At 38.4% G+C, this 26,773-nt stretch overlaps 1 protein-coding gene across 1 annotated transcript in view; it reads right to left on the reverse strand.

The window, feature by feature from the left end:
- LOC135226200 (brefeldin A-inhibited guanine nucleotide-exchange protein 3-like) overlaps positions 1-26,773 on the reverse strand; it is a 166,294-nt gene that overhangs the window by 116,405 nt on the left and 23,116 nt on the right. Inside the window, 3 exon segments of the mRNA XM_064265643.1 lie at positions 12,552-12,706; positions 12,924-13,071; positions 24,059-24,160. Of these exon segments, the coding sequence (XP_064121713.1) occupies positions 12,552-12,706; positions 12,924-13,071; positions 24,059-24,160 (405 nt within the window).

Below are 26,773 nucleotides of genomic sequence, written 5' to 3' on the forward strand. Positions count from 1 at the left end.
CCCTTGGATTTTCAGCCTGATACACCAACAAGGGCTTCAGTTGAAGTCGCCAGCTGCATTACCCCCAAGAAGTAAAGTTAGCCTCTCCTTGCTGGCTTTATGACCGGGTGCTGACTTCTCCTCCTTGGCGATGTAAGTGCGGTTAGGCATACGCTTCCAAAACAAACCTGTCTCGGCCAGTTAAACACTTGCTGAGCAGAATAAACCCCCCGCCCCCCCTCCTTAATTATCTCAGACAACGCTTTAGGAAATTCACTCGCTGCTTTCTCATCCGCACTAGCAGCTTCACCTTGCACTTTAAGGTTATGGTAATTGGCCCGAACCAATTAAATCGCATAAACCAACCCCTACTAGCCACAAACTCTCACTTTCACTTCCCTCCCCCTTTTCTTTTTTCAACGCTTCAAACAATCTTTTCGCCTTCTCCTGAATCACCATAAGGCTGACTGGGATACGCCGTTGATTTTGGTCTTCCAACCAAAGCACCAATAACCTTTCCATTTCAATTATTAGACCACTACGCTGCTTAGTTATCACTGTCGGTTTCATAGGAGCAGATCCTTTCACATGTTCAACAATGCATTCTTTATCTTTGATAATGGTAGCAACGGTCGAACGGCTAAGGCCAAGCGAGCGGCCAATGTTTGTTGGCGTTTCTCCCTTCTCAGATCGCTTTATAATGTCCACTTTAATTTCCATGGTGATGGCCTTTCTTTTCTTCGTCTATCTTCGATGCACTACCATCAGAAGAGGTCCCGCCTTGCACTTGGGAAGAAAGGTGAGGAACACCATAACAAAGAGCAAAAGTTACAAAACGATACAACACGAGGGAGAGAGAGGCAGTGTAAACACCAAAAATGGCGTATGGGCGAGGAATGAGCCGTAGCGAAGCGACGCCGTTCCTCTCCCCACAAAGCGTATTCTTCCGCCGTGCGCCCGGAACTAGTTCGCGTTTGTTTACGTCGCTTACGACGCTAAACCGCGTAAGATGGAACAACGCATAATATTATTTTTTATATTTTTATGGGGGCGCGTTCGTAACCACGAAACATCGTAAGTCGAGACCGGCGTAAGCCGAGACTTACTGTAGTCAGTTGCACAGCATGGGGTCATTAGCAATGAACTCTGATTGGCTATCTAGCTCAGCTACTGATCCCCTATTGGTGGATGCCTCAAGATCAGAGGTGGGTGCTATGCAGACACTGCAGTAGTTGTTCAGAATGTCGTAAAGGAAGGGCGCCTCTCTGGGCAGGATTCTGAATGGTCGAAGGAGGCGGTTGTGTGACATCACTACTTGCCAAATACTTACTGGCTAGCTGCTGTTGCATGATGTTATTCCTGGTGTAATCTGGTGTTTCTTGTTTGGTGGTCATATATGGTGTGGTATTATTTGGTAATATATACCATATCGTATTGGTTTAGGCTTCTCCATACGCTAGTAGGAAGGCCTCTCGAGTGTTATTCCAAAAGGGCTTCTTGTCAAGGATGAGGATGGCTTCCAGCAAGCATACCTGTCTTGGGTCTGGAGCATTGCCGAAGATAGTGGCGTTGATAATGCTGTCACGGGACGGAGCATAATTAACAGATGAGGGCATGGTTCTTGATAGCGCCCTCTTGCACGTGACATGAAATCCTCTTTGCAAGCCACATAATAATCATGACAACATATGTTCCAGGACATCTGCCGATAGGGCATTGATAATGGTATACTACACTGCAACGCTTCAGGGGGTCTCCTGCTGGGGGGGAGTGGTTGCTCCACATTATTGAGTGTCGAGTTCTTTTATTCTTGTAATATACAACAAGGTCTATGCTTTTTCTTTCCTCGGTGGGGGTGACATTTTTCATCACAATCTCCTTAATGGTGTTCTCCTCCTCCTGAGAGCATAAAGGCATTGTAGTATAAGGAGATAATGTCTATCTTCTTAGGGTCCATCTTCATTATCATACCATTTCTCAAGAGCTTTCCTGATCTCATGGTTAATAAACTTATTGCAGTACCCATTATTTACGAGTACTACTTGGGAAGCGTTGTCTAATTCTTGATGCATGTCCTACCAGGTGGAGCAGTGAGACAGGACCGGTCGTACTTGAGCCCTGACTGTAGTACTCTTGAATCTTGCAGGGCACACACTTTCACCATTAAGGCACATTCCTAAATTAGTTTTCTTTCTCCTTCAACTCCTTGGCCGCCTTCTTCAGTTCACGGGTACCTGTAGGTGCCACGCTCAGTGAGGGCCTCAGCAGGTAGGAGGGGCTGGAGGGCGTAAGAGGTCCTGATGGTGCAGTGGCTCTAACTGCTGGATGTAATCTAGCAGGAGCTTTACCTCAATCTATTTCTTGTAGGGTCTTGGCTTAGATATGAAGTGGCAATTAAACCCTAATCTAAGCAGAGCATCTTGGTCTGGGGAGGCCGTGAAGCCTGTGAGGTTTATATAGCCTTATGTGCATTGTGGTATTGCAGTTTGCCTCCATTGAGAGAGAGAAGCTTCTGCATGACCCCCTTCATGCTGCCCTTGAAATCACCCTTTTGGGAGACGTCTATTCAGGACTTGATATCTTCTTTTGAGTTCAAAAACCAAATATACTTTATACAATGATACTAAAAGACTAATATAATTTCATCTTTTGAGTTCAAACACCAAATATACCTTAAACAATCATCCTAAAAGACTTTCATATAACTTCAAAGTCATCCTACAACAGTATCCCTTAAAAATATATGGCTTACAACTATATGTAAAAACTAATTAAAGACACCCTTTATTCAGGCACATCCATTTTCTCTCATACAGTTTTAGTGTAATAGTTTTGCATTTTTATGCTTATGTTACAGTAATTCATATTTCATTGAGAGAGAGAGAGAGAGAGAGAGAGAGAGAGAGAGAAAGAGAGAGAGAGAGAGAGAGAGAGAGAAGAGACCCTTACCTTACAGACCTTACATCTTGTTTGGGTTACCCCAGGTCCCTCAGTGTGAGGTACCTCTAATGTCTACTTTGTATCTAGTGCATCTTCCGGTATATTTTGCATCTTCCAATCTTGGATGGTCTGGGATGCAGCTGAGATATTTGTCGAGCTTATTCTTAAATACATCTACGCTCACTCCCGATATATTCCTCAGATGAGCTGGCAACGCATCGAATAGAGTAGACGCTGCATTGTCGATGCTGGTGCGTAGTGGATTAATGTCCTGTGTGCTTTCCTTATTTTTCCTGGTATAGTTTTGGGCACTATTAATCTACCTCTGCTTGCTCTTTCTGATATTCTTAGCTCCATGATGTTTTTGGCAATTCCTTCTCTGTTTCCATGCCTGAATTATCTTGTAGCATTCTCTTCTCCTTTCTGGACTATATAATTTTAAAAATTGTAGTCTTTCCCAGTAGTCAAGATCCTTAACTTCTTCTATTCTAGCTGTAAAGGACCTTTGTACACTCTTTATTTGTGCAATATCCTTTTGATAGTGTGGGTACCATATCATATTGCAATATTCAAGTGGACTACGAACATACGTTTTATAAAGCATAATCATGTGTTCAACTTTTCTTGCTTTGAAGTGCCATAACAACAGAGAGAGAGAGAGAGAGAGAGAGAGAGAGAGAGAGAGAGAGAGAGAGAGAGAGAGAGAGAGAGAGCAAAAATACAATACTACCCCAATTTTACATGCTTCACTCTTTCACGCCTCATTTTGTTGCGGATTTTTGTGGAGCATATCTTTCAATTTTATGCAGGAACTTTAACCAATGCACGAATTTTTCAATGGACCGTATCTCTAAACTTATCACCACTTATTCGCTCTTTTTTGTAGCTCACTGTGTATTCATTAATTTCTGTATTTTTCATTAAAAGAATAAACCAGTAGTCCCTGGTTTACGATAAGGGGTTCTGTTCTTGAGACGCGTCATAATCCGGAAACCTTACTTTTAACGCTTTGCATGTATTAAAAACTATGTAAATTACATTTTTATTGCATTTTTCATAACATAAAACCTCATATATTGATTATTTTGCATTTTTGGAGTCTTATTTCTTCTGCCAGATTGGCATCATAAGCATCATAACCCTGGGCATACGTTGCAAACCTGGAAATAATTTCTGATGAATATAATTGAAAAGCGTCGTAACCTTGGAGCGTTGTAAGCCGAACCTGTCATAAACCAGGGACTGCCTGCATATACTGAGTGGAGAGAGAGAGAGAGAGAGAGAGAGAGAGAGAGAGAGAGAGAGAGAGAGAGAGAGAGAGAGAGAGAGAGAGAGAGAGAGAGAGAGAGAGAATGTTTACATCAAAGTCTAAGCACAATATGAATGGATTCCATAAGTAAAATAATGTTTCACTGATATTTTGCTGTTTTGTCATTAAAGGATATGTTTACTGAGAGAGAGAGAAAGAGAACTGAAGTGTTTATATACTATATATGACATTAACATTTTCAATATTTTTACGGTGATTAGAAGTGAAACATCAACAGTGATAAAATATTCCCTTGTGTACCGTTATGTGTGATAATCATAGTCAGCTAAACTTGTCATGAAATACAGTACAATAAATAAGACAAAGCAAAAAATACGGCTGCACTACCTATGTCGACCTAGTAGTGAACTTGCTGGATTTGTTAATGCGTTTTTTTATGTTTATGGTACAGCAACTGATATGTCATTAAAGGATATGTACAGTGCAGTACTGATATATATGAGAGAGACAGTGGAGTTCTTTGAAACTGGGATAACCGAAGCAAATGGTTTTAGTTCTTCCAATGGTTCCCGCTTTCTAGTTATTACAAAATTTTGAAAGTGTGCCTTCACATGATTTATTATTTTAAATGTGAAGGGGCAGAAGGCTGGTGGTACATGAAGAGCAACCTGAGTTTTATTCATAATATAAGTATAGATCTATTTTCCATTCACCTGGTAAAGTGTGTCATCAACAGCTTTCAATGTTATATTCCCAGGTAAGGGAATAGTTTCTTTTTGAGGTTTCTCTATGTCTGGCAAAGGTGGTATCAGGCACCATTCTGTATTAGGAAATGCTGCCTGTCTCTAAACTCAACATGTATAACTTAATCATGGCTTTTCTCTCATTGATGAGATACTTACCACCTGGAGAGAAAATGCACATCGAGGCATCTCGCCAAGGATTATCAGTATCAGAGTAGGATTTTCCAGTCTCCGTTATATTTTGATCATGACTCATAATCTGAACTGGCCACTTTGTTGGTTCCAGTTGGGATTGTACCATTAGCTCTGGTTTGGGTAGATTTGGTTTCCACTCTCCCTATTCTGTTGCAAGATGCAAGGCAATTACATTTTGGTGAATACAATCCTGACTTGATTTCTTTAATTTCTCATTCAGAATCGTGCAGTATGTCCATCATCTTTTGCTGTTCATTGGTAAGGGCATCTTTGATGTTACTCATTATTTCCTTAAGGAACTGGTCAAATACTGCAAACTGTGTATCCCTTTTGGGGGAGCTTGCATAACCTGAGTATCTACAGCTGAGCTGCAGCTGCCTGTTCCCTTGGAGGCAGAGGTCCTGAGTGAATTACTATAACCCTCTGAAACTGTTGTCATTTCCACTGGGTTCAGGTGGATCCTTGTATCCTTTTTGGGGGAAGTATCTTGATCAGCCTTCTGAAAGCTGCATGGGGGATTGACTTATTTCTATAATCTTTCCCCCATGGCTAGTTGAAAATTGTCCCTGATCCTTCTGGGTTTAGCAATTTCTTTCAGTGTCAATATCTACCTCATAATCCTTAAGTAATTCCCCTTCAAGTGAGGATTCCTCTATTTTCTCCACAGGAGGAACCTGGGGAGTAGTGGGGACTGATGTTATTAGATCATGCTAAGTATTCAATTCAGGCTGTATAAAATGAAAATATTGTAGTTTGTTTATCAACTTCTAGGAACTCATCACTGAAACATTAGGTAACTACCTAATTAGGGTTATTTAAATCACCTTTATGATATATAATCTTAGGTTACAGGCTACAAACAATAGCTACTATAATCTTAGGTTACAGGCTACAAACAATAGCTACCATAGTCTTAAATTATTTCCAATGAATCGGTTAGGCTAATAGCTCATGTAGGCTAATGGCTAGGAAATTGTAGAGTGTTATCTGAAAAGTTTGACTAAATTAATATGTACATTGTGGACCAATTCTTCAGCCAAAACTTCCAAAAGGAATGACAAATTCTATAACAATTCTTGCTTGCATAAAAAGGTCAGCAAGGATCGTGTATTACACCCACCATATGCTCTCAAAACAAAGGATGGCTAAACAAAGGCCAGTTTCTATATTCAAAACAAACCTTTGTTCTACAGTTTTAAACCTAAATATTTTTCACTAAATCTTAAAAGTAAGCACTTAACTTTCAAATTTTGGTGATTCTATGATCCTGAAGAAAAAATAGGAGAGTGAATTATCTCAAAATGAGGAGTACTGGCTGGAGTTACTTTAGTTTGTGTTGCTAGAGGGATAAAGGTCTTTGGTTTTTTAACTGGCCTGATCATAAAACAAGATGGCCGATGCGCATGTGCAATAGTCACTTCTGTAGTATTAACGTAGAAAACTGGGTACAGCTTTGCTGAAGACAAAATAAAACGTGTTCTTGTCTTTGAGTCCATTATGGCAAAATACCTGGCTACAAGACCAGGCTAAAAGTTATGTTAGGCAAAAGAAAACGTGTCTGAATTATAGAGATACTTAAGAGTAGCAGTTGCAGACAGATACATAATTTGTAAGAAGGCTTATAAATGATACTGGGGTGTTCAGGGATAATAGTTTGAGGTATATTTTAGTCTGAACTATTAAGTTGGGTTGGTTGGGTGGTTGGTTTTATAAAGTTTAGGTGTAACACCAAGCACTGGGGCAGCAAAGGCCATTGGGTGAGTAAGTTATATGGTGGTAATGTGAACTGACTTTGGGTGTTTTGGGATGATGGTTTGGTTTGTATTTTTGTTTGAAATGATAGTACATAATCATGTTTTAGTATGAAGTTCTAATTAAAATCATTTTCTCTCAATTTTATCTATGGCTGTGCTTGATGGCATAAGTTTACTGGAGTTATATCCTTGTTGCTGATGCACAATAATAGTATTGCCTTACTCGCTATGGATAAAAGATCGGCAAGGGCATATCCTGCTAAACTTAATCTGGATGAAACTTTCACAAATTTTAACACATTTTACTGTTTTGACTCCAATAAAAGATAAATACGTAAAGCTCATAGTATTCTGATGAGATAAAGTGAAAATATCGAACGGAATATTGATTTTTGTTTACGCAATAAACATGCCCTCAGCGCAATCTACTAACAAAAATATTAACTAAATTTCATTCACAAACGATACGTTTTCAAGTGATATTTCCACTTGAAAAGACTGAATATCGTAAAATAACCTTGTCACATATAAATAAAGTATCTTGAGATTCATTTGCACTAATTAGAGGCAAGAAAGTTGCTCCGATTTGAGTTCAACACAGAAAAACAAACTTGCTTCGCAATCGCCCTCAGCCGATTTCCAAAACAAAACATTGACTTCTATGTTTGTATGTGATTATACAAACAAATAGTAATATGAAAATACATATGATATTATTGGATGCAGTGAAGTAAAACAAAACTTTAAAATATCCATGGAAAAGATGCATATCTATTATGTTAGTATTTTATCATATGATACTAATACAGGCGGTCCCCGGGTTACGACGGGGGTTCCGTTCTTCAGACGCGTCGTAACCCGAAAATCGTCGTAAGCCGGAACGACGTTCTTGAAAACATGTCCACAGGGAAAATTTCACTACTAATTTGCAATTTTTCTTAGGGCCGTATCTCTAAAATTATCACTAATTTACTTTTTTCATGTGCAACACTGTGTATTCACAAATTACTGTATATTTCATTAAAATACAAAAGAGAGAGAGAGAGAGAGAAATAACTCCTTACGGTTTCAATAGATTGAAATGAATGTCTGTAGGCAACTTTTTCCCCCTCCCATAAATACATATATTTCTCCAGAGAAGAGAGAAAGAGAGGACTGTGCAGTTATGTTTGTCTGTCTATCAATTCTTTTGCTGAGAGCGAGAGAGATAAAAGGAATAGAAACACCAAATGTATGACAAGTATCTTGTGGAGAGAGAGAGAGAGAGAGAGAGAGAGAGAGATAGAGAGAGAGAGAGAGAGAGAGAGAGAGAGAGAGAGAGAGAGAGTTGTCCTTACAGTATTTAAAAGAGAGAAATGGAATGATTATTGTATTTAAAATACTCAGATATGAATTTTGTACTTATAGTATTATTATTGGAAAAATATTAATGATAAACTTATTACATACACGTCCATGAAAATGATCTCAACTCAGTAAAGAGAGAGAGAGAGAGAGAGAGATTAAATAAAACCATTAAATTCGTTGACCATTGTATGGCATTGTTAAGCTCGAGTGTCACTCGAGTTGAGGTGGGGAAATTGATACAGAAAAAGACAAAGGGAAGAATTTTCTTTGAAATTAGTTATCGTATTATTACTACTTCTATTATTATTATTATTATATTATTTATTATATAATAATAAACACGTGCATCTACCGTAAAAATAAAACTCTCATCTCAGTAAGAAAGAGGAATTATCCTTACAAGTGAAATGGAAAGGTCATTTTCATCTCTTTAAAATACGACCATTATGAATTTTGTAATTAAAGTTTTATTGTTATTATTATTATTAAATAACTGAAATTTATCAATAAACATTTTACATACTAGTACCATAAAAATTCTTTCATCTCGGTAAAAAGAGAGAGAGAGAGAGAGAGAGAGAGAGAGAGATGAGAGAGGAGAGAGAGAGAGAGAGAGAGAGAGAGAGAGAGAGAAGAGAGTGTGTGTTTATCTCTCTCTGTTCTCTCAAAAAATACTTATAACGCTTCTTGTGTGGCAAAAAGAGAGAGGGGGAGAGAGCGAGATGAGATGGAGAGACAGAGAAGTTTGAGAGAGAAGAGGATGAAGAGAGACGGACTCAGAGAAGGAGAGAGAGATCAGAAGAGAGAGAGAGAGTTAAGAGAGTTAACCTTAATTAAAGTGACATGGATAGACTAGTACGTATTGTATTTCTTTAAAATACTATCACATATGAATTTTTGTAATTACAGTTATTATTATTATTATTTGAAAGTATTAAAAACAAATAGTACAAGTACATAAAAAATCTCGAGTCTCAGTAAATGAGAGAGAGAGAGAGAGAGATGAGGGGGAAAATGTCAGGACCACGTGATTGCAACACTGCTGCTCTTCCCCCAAATTTTCCCCCTCCTCGGCTGTCACACCCCAAATTTTCCCCCTCCTGGCTGTCACAGAACTTGATATATCTGACAGTTTTAGTACCTGAATCTTGAAAGAAAAGGTTACTGGAAGTTACTTGAAGAAGACTGGGATTTCCTTCATTCTTCCATAATTTTTTAAATATAAGCTAAAATCTTACTAATTCACTATGGTATTTTCTTTAATGAATTGATATTATTGCTGTATAAATTAATATTAATATTTGAAAATAGTAAATCATTTATTTATCATACTAAAAAACATACATCTTTGTAGTAGAGAGAGAGAGAGAGAGAGAGAGAGAGAGAGAATTATAGTGATTATTTTCATTGGAAAATACAAAGAGAGAGAGAGAGAGAGAGAGAGAGAGAGAAACTGCTAAACTATAAAGGATTCTTATCTTATCATAGTATGTGTTTTTTAAAAGCGTCGTAAACTCGGAGCGTCGGAAGCGTCAGCGTCGTAACCTCGGAACAAGCGTCATAACCCAGGGCGGATTTTTCAATGAATATTTAAGAAAAAGCGTCGTAACCTCGGAACGTCGTAAGCCGGACCCGTCGTAACCCGGGGACCGCCTGTATATGATTATTACATACTTGAATTTTGTATCTCATGTAAGATGCGACCCCCTTAAAATTAGCTCCAAAATTAGGGCTTCAAAAGTTGCATGTTACACGAGTATATACGGTAATATCATTTCAAATACATCTTACATTACCCTGAGAGAGAGAGAGAGAGAGAGAGAGAGAGAATCATACACCTACGGTGGAACCTCGGTTTTTGTACATAATCTATTCCAGAACCTCAATAATTCCCATAAGGAATAATGTACACATATACAATTAATTTGTTCCAGGCCCCCAAAAATATTAACATAAAATACATTTTGTAGGGAATAAACACAGTTTTACATACAGAATAACAATGAGAAATATAATGATTAATGAAATGAATAAATGAACATTTATCATCACTCTTACCTTTATGGAAAACACCTGTTAGCATATGGAAGATGGAGAAGAGGGGAGAGGGGAGAGAGGTTATTGTTTGGAAGGGGAATCTCCCTCCAGAAGGACTTCAGGTATCAAGGACCTACCTGTGGATTACTTCTCTTCGTTTATTACTAGCACTATCCGAGGTTACTTCCCTTCTTCCTTTTTTACTGGCACTAGGACCAGCTTGAGAGTTATTGGATCCTTGTTGCACAACAAAACTGTCCAGAAACATTTGTTTCTGGCATTTCTTTACACGGCATTGTCATTAAACATGTTGGTGACATGGATTACAACTTCTTTGTTGGGATGATATCTCCACAAAATTTTTACATCATTCCACTTTGCAAACATGGCCCTAATCCCTGAAGTAGACACATTATGTATGCCCATTTGCTTTCTGAATTTTTCAAACCAGCCTCTTCTGGCCTTAAATTCACTTACAGCAGTGCTTGTTGTGGGTATTTTCTCACCGAGATCAGCATGCAACTTCCTCCAACACTCTGCTAAGAGTTCTTTCTTAAATCTATAGTGTTTTTCGCCTTTTTTACAGAAGGAACTTTCCTTGGCCCAATGATGGCTTATTTAGCAAATAAAAAAGCACAAAAAGCACAAAAACACCGAACACAAAAGCAGAATGGGTCACAAAAGAAGATGGGATGCTTTGTTTGGGCGCTGAATACAGGGCCCAGTCACACGCTAGGCCCTGGATAGAGCGTTTCCAAGTGTATTAAAACCGAGGAAATGTACGATACACGAGAAGAAATTTAGCAGAACAAAAGTCTACAAAAACCAAAATGTACGAGAAAAGAGGTGCATGAAAACCGAGGTTTGACTGTATTATGCTCAGTCTGGGGCCCAGCCTGGAATGAGTTTAATAGATACGTTACTACATTATAAGTACAATATTCTCGATCATCAAACCACTTTACATTAACATCATTTGAAATATACATCAAACACTACTACCCTGAGAGAGAGAGAGAGAGAGAGAGAGAGAGAGAGAGAGAGAGAGAGAGAGAGAGAGAGAGAGAGAGAGAGCATAAACCTATTATGCTCAGTCTGGGCCTAACCTCAATGATCTTAATAGATACATTACATACTATGTTATAAGTACACTGCAAATTATTTTTATTATTTACATAGTCACAAACACAATATGAAAGAACACAGTATGTAATTAGTGTATATAAACACTGCTTCTCTAAAAAAAAGTGAATTAGTGATACTTTAAAATAGTTTTACCAATATATAAATACTATGAGAGAAAATGGTTATGCTTATGTATACAGTACAGGAGTATTTGATTAGTTGTCAAACATTCTGTAAGATAGATTTATTGAATTTGTATTAAAAATTTTAAAGATATTTTCCTGTGTTTACACTAATACATACTAGTATTATTTTTAAATGAGTAAATCATTGCTAAAAGCATTTTTGTTTGAAATTATATGAAATTGTTTTAGTATGATAATTTAAGGTAGTATATTTTTGTTTGAACAATCAAATTAAGGAGTGAAATGTAAAAATAAATAGTTATAAGCATTTTAGTTATGGGGTACATGGTACTTGGCAGTTATAGGCATTTTAAGAGAGGATTTTTGTAATTCTGCAGATTTTGTATTTCTGCGGTAGGTTATGGGACCTATCCCTGTGTAGAAGTGGGGGAGCACTGTACATTACTTCATAATCTCTTTTTGCTTTTTAGTTCATTGTTATATTAACTTCAGAAGAGCTTATTAAATACTAAAATCAATGAACTCAAAAGAACACTGAAAAAATTATAGTGATCAATATGCTGTACCAGCCAAAACCATTGACTTCAATGAACTGGGAAAGTTGAAGGCACTTTGCTCATCTCCCAAAATGAAGCCTTATCCTTAAACTCTTTAAAAGGGTGCTACCTTATTTCTATTTTTTTATTTTGCTAGTCTAAATTGGGAGGATCTGTAAGGTCAAGGGTGTCTTTGACACCAGGAAATACAATACATATTATGCGCCGATTTCTGGTTATTGGCACCTCTACATACCTAACAGAGGTGCCATAAAGCGGTTATCGGAGCCATAAGACCCGAAAATCGCCAATTTTTGGTTATTTTCAAGCTGTTGGAACAGAACCCCCGCCGATAACTGGGGACTGCCTTACTGTAATAAAACTGCAAAGGTGGAAACTACATTGTAAAACTCATAAAATTAACAGTTCCTCTGGAAGTCAACTTTAGAAACTAAGTTAATGCTGTCTCAATACTGTACCTGAGTTACTGGGTAGGGTAAATTTGGATCACAATAATGGCCTCCTCTTATTAACTGGAGATTTAATGATAACATTGAATAGGCTGTGATGTAAATGCCATCCGCATTAATGATAAGATGGCTGCCTTCATCTTGATGAGTAGCACAAAAAACCCCTGTAATCAGAAAGCCAACTTTGTGATAAACAGGACCATCTTATTTATTTTAACCACATGATAGAGACAGCTTAGAAAACTCTTATCATTAATTGTAAAAACAAAATAAATACTTAACAAAACAAACAAAAATTTCAGTCATAGTTAATAGTACCTCCACACAAATTATATACGTAGTTATAAGAGCATATGCATTATGTTAATCTATAACACTTACCTTCACAATATTTTGAAGAAAATTCTATAAGAGCTTGGTCAACTTCAATGGTACTACGTATTGCCAATAAAGCAGGTAAGAGGGCAGACAATGTTGTAGTAAAGTGCTTTGCATTAGCACACTCTCTTTCAGCTTCCTCATCTATGACCTATGAAATATAATGCACATATTAATTTTAATGAAAGTCATATGCTATAAAATAGTTGATATTTGGATTTTGGTAAACAGTAAATACATAAACATTGTAGAACATTGTAGAATTTTATGGCAACTACACTCCAAATATTGCTGATGATAAATAGTTGTCCAGACTTAGAGTATACAACCATACCTTGCAAATGTGGGATGTTACTATGATAAATAAAGTCAGGGGCATCAAACCCCGGGATTAAAAACTCAACCTTTGACTTGTTACTATACTTACAAGGCAAGGTATGTCCTTGTTAACACAAAAACTGCAAGGGACTAACTTATTTAAGGGGAGGAAGTCATCTATTAGCACTGCCACCTCTTGGCAGAAGTCTCCAGTCTTGGAAAAATAAACTTTTATGTTGATGAGAACTATATCTGGATCCTTTTTTCCACTGGACACCAGACCCCTGTTCATTCTTAAATAAGGTGTTCTCATGATCAGTTCCAAATCTGACTTCTGACTGATCTACAGACTAGATACTTGCAAAGCTGAATAAGGTGCAGCTGAAGTTCCAATGGATAGAAAGCTATATTACAAGGTAGTCATCCACATATCTGCAGGGCCTGATATTGTGCACCGAAGTTGCTACCAGCAGAAATGTCATGGTGAATACAGGAGTAGTAGTGACCAGTCTGAAGCACAGGGCCTTCATTGGAAAACTGTCTTCCCTTACATAAGTGAGGGAATTTTTGGGAATAAAATTAATTGTCCCTTCCTAGAAGAACCATCAAACAGACTAAAGGCTCCTTATTGAATGGGGGTCTCATGAAGGTAATGATTCAGTGGGAGATTGCACCACATTATTGAACCTCCCATCAACTTTGGAACCACTGACAAGTGACTAGTATAGAATCCCGGTGTGTCATCTGACACTTCATCATACAAAGCTTAAAACTTTCTAAACCAGATGTACAATTCCAAATCTACTTTCTAGTGTTAAGAACTCCAGAAATTTTATATACAAAGCTTCCACTGGCACCAAGGAAGACTGGTAATGTCCATTCCTCACCACCACTTCCCATCCTTCAAAATACAACTTGATGGTGGCCTGACCACCTCTTCTGAACCTAAATGGTGCCTGCTGCTCTAAAAAAAATGAAATTTTTAGTAAAATAATTTTTTGTATATTCTTATCAAGTAATTACATAGTTATAAGTTCCACTTATATAGCAGCTTGAATTCAAAATTTCACGGGTAACACTTCAAACTTTTGTGTAGGTGACCACCCCACCAACTAGCGGGAGAATAGGAATGACTGTAAGCAGAAAGCTCAGTTTGTTCATGCCTTATGTCCATCAACAGGGAGGAGGTTGGGATCTGATTCTGTAATTACTTGGTAAGTATACATACAAAATTCATTTCATGTATTATAAAAAAGGGATTTTGACGTAGGAAAAATCTATTTCTGGGCTTGGCCGTGTCGCTCCATGAAATACGTTCCTTTAGTGCTATTTCTAAGGTAAAATATTACTATAATACCAGAGAACTGCTAAATTGGACATGTCAGAATATTCTGACTCGCTCACCTTTATTAAAAGGTGTTGGTATGAATCTGAGGCGAGTGAAATACACTACCACAGCAACCTCTCCAATTAGCCTTTTCCACATCAAAACCCTTTAGAAAAGGGGAGCCGTGCTACGGCTCACTTCCTGCTACCGCGTAGGTAGCGTCAGTGACGTCATTCTTTTAGATAGCCTTTTGTGAGCTGCACACATTTTTTGCGCTCTCGTATTTTCTGCTTTTTTGCTTGTGTTTTGGCGTTATGGATCGTCAATCTCCTTCTGCATCAAAGTTAAGTACTGGTTTTATGTTCGACACTATTTAGGGAGTGCTTTTGACCTTCGTGCTCCTTTTTATTTAGGATATTTCGAGGCTTCTCCTTACGCAGTAGCAGCTGCTAGCCACCATTTCAGCGTACCCCTTTGTGTCGTATCGGTTTCACGTGGTCTTCCATACCTAGTGAACTGAGTACTTTATCAGTACAAAGTGTTTTCATTTGCAGTGCAGTATTGTCGATCTTGTGTATATTTTTCATTTTTAATTTTAGTTTTTATTATTTTTCGTGAGTTAGCACGAGGGTTTCCTTCCGAGCACGTATCTTTGTTTCGTGCCTCTTCGGTACCCACCGTTATATTTTTCGTGCATGTCTTTTTGTTGTTACGTATTTTCTGTAACGTTAGTTTTATTTGGTTTTCATACCTACCCTGGACGTCTGCCCAACGGTATCTTTATATCGTTACGGCAATAGGCTAGTTCTGGTGTATCACTGTCAGGGCCATCCTTATCGGGTGGCCCTGCCTGTTTGTTATGCGATTTAGGGTTCATTTCTCTCCTCTTTTGTTAGTTTTCTTTTCCCCCATGTTAGCGCATCATTTTGTCTTACTTTTATATATTGTTACTTTTTGTATGTTTTTTGTTTGGGTGTGCAGTCAGCTAGCCTACGACGTAGGCCATCCTCGCGGTCCAGTAATCGCGGGGAGCCGCTGGGTCACGTGATCGTCACCCCATCCAACCTACCTTCCCTCCCCTCAACGGGCCCCCCTCCAAGGTGGGTGCTTTGCTCGCTCAGGTTGTCGCTGACGACCGACCCGAGTTCTGTTGGGGAGGGGTGGAGGGGGCCTACACAGGCCTTCGGTTGGTGGGTGTCGCTTCTCAGCCGACCTCGCCCCAGAGTTGGGGGGAGGAGTCCCGCTTGCCCAGCCTCGGTCGTCCTGGCTCGGGCGCGCTCATCTCCTCTCGGCTCACGGGGTTTGCTCACCCTCCCGCCTTAGAACATTCCCTCCCCACGTATGGCGGGTTAGGATTCCGGCCTCTCTGGTGATGAGTAGTTTTATTATCTTAATTATTGTTTTTTATGCATCTTAACCTGAAGTGGTGTGGTGGTTTAGCAAAGTGTCACCTACTACATAGATGGGAGCTTTACAGCAAAGGTTCATGTCCAAATGCTGATAAAGCATGATAAGTGCCTGCCCTTGCACTGGGTGTAGCACCAAAATAAAACAACCACACAATATGGTCACCTACACTGAGACAAAACCACAACCCATCCACTGATAGTGGTGGGTGCTTCAGGTGCATTGCACCCCTGGCTCTGCAAGACTTGACACCTTATTAAAAGGTGAAGAGATAACAGGAAAAAATCCTATGCTTCCTTCCTCTACACCATGCCAGTCACTAGATAAAAAATTATTGAGAAACTAAGAACGATTACATTCCCAATTGTTCGAGGCAGAATGGACGTATGAGGCATAATAAAATAAATATATGTAAGCTAAAGGGGTAGAGATTACTCTGACTTCTTTAGCTTTACTTATATGAAAGCAAACTGCTCTCCTAATTCTGAGTGTGCCTCAGTCCATAAGTGTACTAAGTTCTTGTCAGTGGATGAAACAGATTTTTTCATACCGCTATATGCAAAGAATGGTCTTCTGAAAACTCCAAAATAGACGGGACCTACCTTATTCTCCCAAAGAGCTCTAGAGTATTTGGAAGCTCGGGGAACAGTCTGGTGTCAGGCTGTAGCTAGTGCCAGAAGTGCTGTACACCAGTTGAGCTATGAGCTTGGAACTGGTGGGTGCTCATGGGAGCTAGCAGGAGCTAGCGGGAGCTTAGCGCAAGAGCTAGGAGTTCTAGTTTCACTTCTTAAGAAAGTGAAATGCAGTGGACAATTATACTTCCAGTAGGACAATGCAGAATGGAAGTAAGGAACATATTGTGCCTGAAAGCTAAAGAGGCTGGATCTCACTAATGCCCTAGTCAAAGCCAGAGGCTACTCAGAAGGGTGTCTTCTGAGTAAGCAAATCAAGAAGAGGAACTCATGGAACAAGCAAAGGATTATGGATGTACATCCAGGTTCCAGGAGACCTGATCCCTTCCTTGCTCAGACACACCAAAAACAAGATAAGGTCGTCAAAGCTGGGCCCATGCATAGATAAGGCAGTCACCGGTTATTGGTGGGAGTTCCGTTCCCAAGGGGGTGCCGATAAGCGAAAACTGCCATTAACTTAAACTTGGCAATTTATGGCGCCATAAGCACCATTACAGCACCTCTGTTAGGTATGTTATGGCACCGATAACCGGAACTCGGCCTGTTATGGTGCCATTAATCTCCGATTTTATGGCACTAGATGAGCGCCATAAAACCGGATCTCCAATAACAGTCTGCCAATAACCAGGGACTGCCTCCAACACCCTTTTGCAGATGTAGACCAAAAGAAGTAGAACTCCTCAGGTACAGAGGGGGCACCTAAAAAAAATGGCCATAAAATTCTTCTAAGAAGAGGGAGAGTGACTGCAACACCATCTTCGAAAATGTCCCACTTATCTTATTCCAGTAGACTAGGCTAGAAGAATGGCATCTACAACCATGCTAGCTTGTGCAATACATCTAGCAAAAAACTTACTGACAAGCTCTTTGAAGTTTTAAGACTGCCCCATGAACTCCTGTTCTGCCTGACCAGGGGATGCTAGTTCTAACCTCTGAGAAAGACCTTGTCTCAGTTTGTTTGCAAGAACTAAGATGACTTGACTCGAAATTGAACCCGAATTGTTCACAATGGAGGTTCTTTTGTTTGGAGAAAAAAATGAGAGAAAAACAAGCCTTTCTTCTCTATAAAGAATATATGCTAGGACTGAGGTCTCATCTAGAGGGAACTAATGCTGTCTAGGTGTAAACTACGGTTAGTAAGCACTGAAGCCCCCAAGGGAGATATTTACAGTTCTCCAACATATGTAAGAAGGTTCCATTTTCTGGAGAGCATGACCCAGAAACTTGTGGTTTCTCCGTGGATTCCTCAACCACAATGTGAGGTGGAAAACAGAACACTGATGTTAAGTCCAGAAAAAAAGTCATTGGAGAGCCGAGAGGACTCTCATGAAGACCTATAACACTGTAGAGATGTCTAAGCACAAGTCCCCGAACTAAAAACCTCTGTCCTGGAGGATGGGTCTTCTGCTTGTCTCCATTCTGTGAACAACTGAGCGATCATACAAATTATTTGCAGCCTCTTGGAACCTTAAGGACCAGCTGTAGAGTCTGTGGCTTCTATAATAAATATAATATAAATAAGAAATATACCAAATTAAAATACTTTCTATAAGTAGCCTAGATGGTTGCCAGGGGCAGAGCCAAGTGGCCCAACACACTCAAATCCTGGTAACTCAACTAAGTTATGCCATAAATACAAATCCTGTCGTGCTAGATTAGCATATCCAGTAATGTGTTCTTAGCATAGATTAATTAATAAAATAATACCCTTGCAAAATTGATGCTTTGATGATGCATACAACCCACGGCTACAAAATCTGGTGTGTAACATCTTTGCGACCAGATTCGTATATTATTGATAATACAGGTAATCATAGTCCAGTCAATCTAGAGCACAAATAGATGCAGCCAAGCACAAGTTGGCAGAGTAGTCATTTACGGTTTTTTTATCCTTGGCCACATTCAAATAACATATCAAACGTTTACTATTATACAAATATGGGATCCAGGCGATATAAGATGGAGGACAGAACGACAGATGGAGAGAGAGAGAGAGAGAGAAGAGAGAGATAAAGAGAGAGAGAGATCGAGAGAGAGAGAGAGAAGAGAGAGGAGGAGAAGAGAAGGTGAGATGAGAGAGAGAGAGAGAGCTGCTTATAAGATAAAGAAAAAGATGGATATTTCTGTCTGAATAATATTAATATGAATAGTCAGTTCCAACAATATTTAAGACTTTTTTATATAGAAAATATGATAATGATCTAATACGATGTGATAAGGTTTCATAATAATGATTTTCCATAAAATATACCATAACATATTTCTTAAAGCAAGTCTCAGATATATCCATCAGATTAATAACTAAACTGGAATAAAAGCGCTCTCTCTCTCTCTCTCCCTCTTTCCATACACTGTATACATTTTTTTCATTACTATTCCTCGTACTCTATTCTCTCTCTCTTTCTTTGTCCATACATATTTCATTCATTATTGCATTTCTTTGCCTGATTACCGTAATTTCCCTCCTCCCATTTGAACCATTCTAACTATGTACTGGTTGTTTGAACGTGGGCCACCTTCAGGGCAATAAGGGCAGGATCTCTCGCAACGCTGGTTTTGTTGCTGGCTGTACACAAAATTCTGTAAGCGTGGGCGCAAATGGGCGCTGGGAGCTACTATGCACTCAGGGGCAACTGGCAGCTTGGCAACCACTGAGAGTTCAGGAGCAACAGGGTGGCCGGGATCCACTAAGTGCTTTGGCACCAGCATCAGACTTGAGACAAACTTTTGAAAGTTCTGGAGAACACCACTCCAGGTTGTCCCAAAAAAGTACTGCAAGAAAGCACAAATTCCCTGACCTTATGCAGCCTCTGAGGGGTGAGGGACACATCCACAGCAGACCTTAATGGTCTTGAATTATCACTGTTGTGCCCCTGTTCAGGGCTGGAAGCCTCTGAACTGGAGGAAAGACAGTGCACATCCAGGAAGATACCTTTCCACTGGCTGTTTATCATCACCAGGGATTGGCCTAAAGAATGACATAAGATAGAAGAATTCCGTTTTTGGGGCAAAACTAACTATGAATGACAAACATTCATGAATTACTTTTAAGGCAATTGTCTAACGACATCTAGTAAACCGCGTACTCTCTGTAAACATCATCAATGTGAAACTATTTTGGCCTAAGTGAATGGCATAAAATACCAGAATTACTACTTAGGACAAAACTATATCAGCGGCTCACAAGAAGCCAATGTATGACAAACATTCAGAAATTACTTTTAAGGAAATTGTTCAATGATGTCCAATTAATCGCATACACCTTATCAACAGATGTAAAAGCTTGGCTAACGTAAGATACAAAACTTACTCTCCAGGGCAAAGCTATATCAAAAAGTCACAAGTAGCCTAGGCAAAAACAGTGCAAAAGTTGTCTAGCTTTTAGCCTAAAAGAATGTTTGTATGGTGTTTTTACGTTGCATGGAACCAGTGGTTATTTAGCAATGGGACCAACGGCTTCACGTGACTTCCGAACCAAGTCGAGAATGAACTTCTATCACCAGAAATACACATCTCTAACCCCTCAATGGAATGCCCGAGATTCAAAGTCACTGCCACCGAGGTGGCAGGCCAAGACCATACCGACCACACCACTGAGGCATATGCCTGGAAGTGTGAATGAACTAAGGGCTGAGGTAATTGAGGAAGTTTGCAAGAGGTCTGGATATTTGGGAATGTCAAATATGGAGCATTATTGGAAGAGTCTGAAAGCTATGCTGTGTCCTGGAGTAACCCCATTCCAGGAGGTTTTGGTGGCAGCAAGTAAGAAGTATAAGGTGATTGTGTCTGTACACATTGGAGGAGAGAAACCTACAGTGTATCAGCACAAGGGATTGAAAGAGAGGGAGCATGAGTTGCATTTGGAGTGTTTAAGTGGGGTACACTATAACTATGTTGTACAGAAAAAGAGCTATGAATGGAAGTATGAGGAGGAAAATATTGAAGATAGAATGTCGGAGTTGTTGGAAGGACGATAGTGATACGGAAGTAACTGAAGGCTGTTTGGTTGGCAGAATGGATAAGTGTTGCAATGATTGTGGGAGTTGATGTCAGTGGAGGCCACTACCGTGGTTTGGTTGACACAGGAGCACAAATATTGTTGGTGAAAGTGCGTGATTCGAGATGTTGAGTGAGCGAATTGGAATGTTAAAAGGAGAGCAGTGAGTGTGTCAGTGATGGGTATAGCAGGAAAGTCAGTTGGATGGGAAGAAGTGAGGTTGGAAGTAAAGCTGGGAGAGATTGATGTGGAAGTGTGTTTTGTAGTACTACTGGGAGATAAGCAAATGCCATGTTTCCTGTTTGGGATGGATTTTTTGAGGAGGAATGGATTGGTAGTAAATGTTGGGAAAGGACTTCTTTTGAAAGATGAGGTTGTAATAGGGAGAATTCAAAGTGGGGGAATAAGCATGGCCAGGTTTGTAGGAGTAATTAGTAAAAGTCGGAGTAAGGAGGAGGATATGGTGACGTTGGACAAGAGTGAGAATGAATGGCTAACATCAAGAGGACATTGAGGAGATGCAGCAGAATTGTTTTGTGGTGAGTGAGTTGGGGAGGTGTATTAGAGATGGAGTACTGGGAGAAGATGGCCCTTATTGTTAATTAAATGGATGCATTTTGTTGACAGATTTCTGTTGTGTGAAGGCGTGGTGTATTTTTCAAGAAAGATGATGGGAGAGTTTAAGTATGTTCCAGTGTTTGATGAGCGGAGCAGTGTGGCTGTGCATATTAGTCCATGAGAAATATGGACATATGGGGAAGTTTAGGTTGCTTGAGTGTATGGAACACCATCTGTTTTCCCCATATTTGAGGAATAATTGTGTGGATGTGGCAGTTACGTGCAAAAAATGCAGAAGGGAAAGTATCAGTGTATGCTAGCCCACCTGTTTTGAAGTTGAGTATGAAGGAACCATTTGAGTTAGAGGCAGTTAATTATGTAGCTTTGCCAGTAACTGCAAGAGGAAATGTAGAAGCAGTTGTTATGGTAGATCAAGAGAGTAAGTTTGTAAGTTGTGCGCAGCTGTGAAGAATAAGACTAGTGAATGTTGCAAGAGTAGTCAGTATGGACTTGTTGCCTGCATGTGTGAGAAAGCCGGTAAGAATATTGAGTGATAAAGGGCTGGAGTTTGTTGGTAGACCTTTTGTGTGAATGATAGAAGAATGGGGTATCAAGCATGTGGTAACAACTCTACGTATGCAGAGTGCGAATGGATTGTCGTAACGAACCAAAAGAACTGAGTGAGATGTTACAAATGTTGACTGATATAGAGAATGAATAGGATTTGTTGTTAGGAAGAGTAGTAGCTATGACATACCTCCAAGTGAGTATGTAATGAATTATGAGTGGTATGTGAAAATGAGGTTGGATTTGAATGAAGACGAGCGGGAGGTGTGGAAACAGTCGAATGAAAGGTTTGAGAGTTTCAGAGTAGGTGATAAGGTGTTGAAGGAGGTGGTTCAGAGATTGACAATGAGTAAGATATGAGAAAAGTATGAAGGTCCATATGTAATGAAAACAGTTTGGTCCAATGGATTGAGTTATGTGCTGGAAGACAGGAATGAAGAAGGAAATATAAGGGTAATACAAGAACATCATAAACAGTTGTGAAGATGGAGAGAAACACTGAAATACAAAAGAGAGCATCCCATTAGGAAGTTGTTAAAGGAAGAAAAGGAAAAGGAAAAAGAAAGTGAAGATATAGGATATATAAATTGGGGAGATAAAAAACTAGTGTTAGTGGAACATAAGAGAAATCCTAAAAAGTGGAGTAGAAAGAGTAAGGGTATGTTTACTGAGTTCTTTGCAAAGGTACATGAGATGGGTTGTTTGATTTTGAGGGGTTTGAGAAGCCGGTAGGCATGATAAGTGAAAATACCCTTGCGATGTTGTTGGGCAGTAGTGAGAATGAGTAGTGAGAATGAGTCCTTAATAATTGATTTTGAAGGATTTGAGTGGGATGTGGAAGGAGTGAACTTGGTGAGTACAAGGAATGTGTACAAGGATACACAAGAGTTGGGTGAAATGGAAGCAACACCAAGTTGTGAAGAAGGCAGTACATATAGTGTGTGCGAGCGCCCTTTGAGTGAAAGTGTTGAAAGACTGAACGTGGGAGTGAATGAGAGTGAGAAAGAGTCAGAAGTACTGGAGAATGTAAGTGGGGAAATTTTGGATAGCTTGAGGAGAAGTGTGGCAGAAATAAATGAGAGTATGGCAGAGATAATAGCAGCCATGTCAGGTGTTTGCGAAGTTGAAGTCGACGTAAGTCTTGAGAGCTTAAATGAGTTTGGTTTAAGTAGTTTGGAACCAAGGATAGGTAAATCCAATGTGGCTAGAGTAGAAGTCAGTGAAGAAGAGGTGGTGTATGAAAGACCACAGACCCAAAGTCAAGGTCCAGTTGTGGAATACGATGGGATAGTTAGAAAGGGAATTTAAAGAAAGAAAAAAAAGTAAGATTTCCTTCATTTTAGTAAGTGGGAGTGTGGTAGTGTGAATTAATACCAGATTCTGTCCTTTTTGTCTGTTTGTTATTAGGTAGATTAGAATAGGCAATTTTGAAGCTATAGTATTTTGTGTTTTTTTATGTTCTTTATGCTGTGGTTGAGGGTGAAGGATTGCTTATGCAATCTTTGTTTTTCTTTTTTTTACAGAAGTGTTTGAGGCTCCCCTTCACCTGTACCCAAAGGTGGAAGCCAACAGACAGATTTGCCAGTCGTTTAAGTTGTTTGAGGTCCCCTTTTGAGTGTAAAGATTGTGGACGAAGATTTTAAAAAGAGTAGTAATTGGACGACACACGAGGTTACGAGAGGCTGAAACCTGATAGAGGAAAAAACCATGTGAGATAAACATGCTAAAGTAAAGGTGTATACATGCTAAGTCAACACTGGGAAATCTCAAAGAGACAAGATAAATCGTGTTTGAGAGTGTTGTATGTATTCACCTAACCTGTCTGTGGTCCCATCAAGAAATAGTAACATAAGGAAAAGAATTCCTGTAAGGGGATAGCTCATAGGAGCTTAGTTAAAATATGCAGATGGGATAATTCTGTGAAGGAGTATTAAGGAGATTAAGATTAAGGAATTAGGTTTAGATTCTTAGGAGGTTGGGGTAATATTAGGTAATAAAACGTAAGTACATAATCTTATGTTAGGCTAAGTTAGATATATAGGGATAGGAGGATAGGTTTGATGAGCTAGGGATATGATTGAATAAGTTTTGCAAATATCAAAGTAATAAATTAGGTTAAGGAGAGTTGCAGTTTCATTTGGTAACCTTCAAATTTGTTCCCACTATCCTGCTTCATTGTTGTAAAAGAAGGCCCCTACAACATACAAACAATTATCTTGGTACACATAAAGGCCCCTACAACATACAAACAATTATCTTTAGGTACACATACATGACGCAAATTGCTAGTTGATTGTAAAGTCTCATTTAAACGATGTAATCGAAGAGCTTCCTGTTCCTCTCGATGCTGCTCTGCTTCTTCAATCTGATCCATCTGCAAAAAAAAAAAATCCATAAAATCCATCTGCACACTTCTACTGTTGTGTAAAAACATTTCCAACAGGGCAAACTTGTTATATAAACTTTGCATGAAATTTTCTCTGTTAAAATACCATTAAAGCTACGTGTTTTTTTTTATTCTAAAATGCAGTGTATTCTTCTACTGGCAACTTTAAACAAAATTTTCACAAATTCAATAAATAACAAGATTATTCTTATGAAAAGTATTATGTTACAATACATTAAGGTAATTTAACTACCATAGGTCACAAAGTATTATGAAATTAATGTATCATTACAACTGTGTAAGTATTAATGTATTATTGTTATCCTCATGACATATTTGTTTCGTGGTTTATATTAAACTTTAATCAATTTGCTCCAGTATCCCAAATGGATTTGTACAAATATCCACAACAGAATTTGTATAAATTTCTTGTTTCTTAGCAACTTTAGATTCTTCTTGAAAAGTAGTTGTCATTTCCTGAGATTGATGTATTTCATGGTTTATATTAAACTTTAATCAATTTGCTCCAGTATCCCAAATGGATTTGTACAAATATCCACAACAGAATTTGTATAAATTTCTTGTTTCTTAGCAACTTTAGATTCTTCTTGAAAAGTAGTTGTCATTTCATGAAATAGATGTATTAGAGGTTTACTTTTGTGTATTTCTATTTTTGTTTCATTTGTTATTATGTATAGTGGAAAAGGTACGTTTTCTAGCAGGGTCATGCATTCCTCTAACTTTTAATTCTAATTTGGCCTCCTTTATAGGTATTCCTGTTCTCTCTTGCAGTAATTTTAGTACAGTGTTGTATATATAATACATACATTCCTTAGACCTTGAATGGCAATTTTGCCCATAGTTCATGCATTTAGGCTCACTACACATCTATTGTGTGGCATGCTCTTCGGATCCACAATGCGCACCTACAAATCTATTCCTTCAATTTTTCTGTCCCCATACTTACTGCAGTTTTGGCACTGTAGTAGTTTTGGAACATATGGTCTAATTTCTCAGTTTTGGGCCATATTTTTAATTTTCAATGGTAATTCTTGCCCTTCAAATTTTATCTTTGCTAATCTTAATATTTGCCTTTTATTTTGTCTACTCGTTAAGTTACATATTTCGCAGTCCTGTACGTTACTATACCTCATTTTAAGAGACTAACAACATATTCTTTTCAACTGGCTCATCATTATCATCAGGAAGCACTATGGTTCCATGCACACACTTTATACTGTCATGTTTTTTACCTTGAACATTTACATTTTCAATACTTGTTATATTCATAAATTCTCCGATTGATTTTTAGTTGTGGTTTCTAGCAGCCACGTCTGATCTTTTATTTATCTGAGTGACATTTCAGAGCTGGGGTATCTACTTGACCCTTTAATGCCGAAGGGGTATAATAAAAATCGTCTCCCGTATGCTGGCGGGGTCTGGGAGTGAGCGCCGAAGCGGAAAAAATGTCTTTTTTTTTTAAATCACAGCACGCTTAGTTTTCAAGATTAAGAGTTCATTTTTGGCTCCTATTTTGTCAGTGCATGAAGTTTAGTATGCAACCATCAGAAATGAAAAAAATATCATTATCATATATAAATAATGGGATATATGATAGCGCGAAAACACAATTTCATATATAATTGTATTCAAATCGCGCTGTGAGCAAAACGGTTAAAGCTAAAGAGTTATTTTTATTCTGTTGTATTGTACACTAAATTGTGATCATTTTGATATATAACACATTGTAAAACAATCAAGGCAACACAGAGAAAATATTATCACAAAATGATGCATGAATTCGTAACGCGCAGACGTAAAAAAAAGCTGTTTTCAACAATTCACCATAAATCGAAATATTGTGCTAGAAACTTTCTGTTTGTTGCAAAATGAAGGTAATTGATTGAATATTACTAGACTGTAAGTGTTGTAGCTTACAATTGCAGTTTTTGACCATTTCAGTCGAGTTAAAGTTGACCGAAGGACGAATTTTTTCTATTTATCGTTATTTATATGAAAATATTTCCAAAACTGATAAAAGCTACACCCATAGGTGTTTTTGGTTGTATTCTACATGAAATTGTGCACTTTTCATATATAAAACTTTATGTAATGACTAATTTTAAAAACGGTGCAAACTTACGACAATCGGGAACGAAAAAATTATGATTTTTTCGGAAGAGTTACCGCGCGGACGTAAGGAAAAAGTTTATTTCATAAATTCATCATAAATCGAAATATTGTCCTAGACTTCCAATTTGTTGAAAAATAAAGTTAAATGGTTGAATATTACTAGAATGTAATAGTTTTAGCTTACAATTGCGTTTTTCGACCATTTCGGTCGAGTTAAAGTTGACCAAAGGTTGAAATTTTAGCACTTATCGTTATTTTATATAAATTTTTTTTTTTAAAAACTGATAAAAAGTGATAAAAGCTACAACCATGGGTTGTTTTTAGATGTATTTTGCATGAAATTGCGCACATTTCCATATATAAAAATTTATATAATGGCTAATTTAAAATGGTGCAAACATTACGAGAATCGGACAAAAAAATTTATGATTTTTTTGGAAGAGTTACCGCGCAGACGTAAGGAAATAT

This window comes from Macrobrachium nipponense, chromosome 14 (assembly GCF_015104395.2).
Source record: "Macrobrachium nipponense isolate FS-2020 chromosome 14, ASM1510439v2, whole genome shotgun sequence".
NCBI classification, from domain to species: Eukaryota; Metazoa; Arthropoda; class Malacostraca; order Decapoda; family Palaemonidae; genus Macrobrachium; species Macrobrachium nipponense.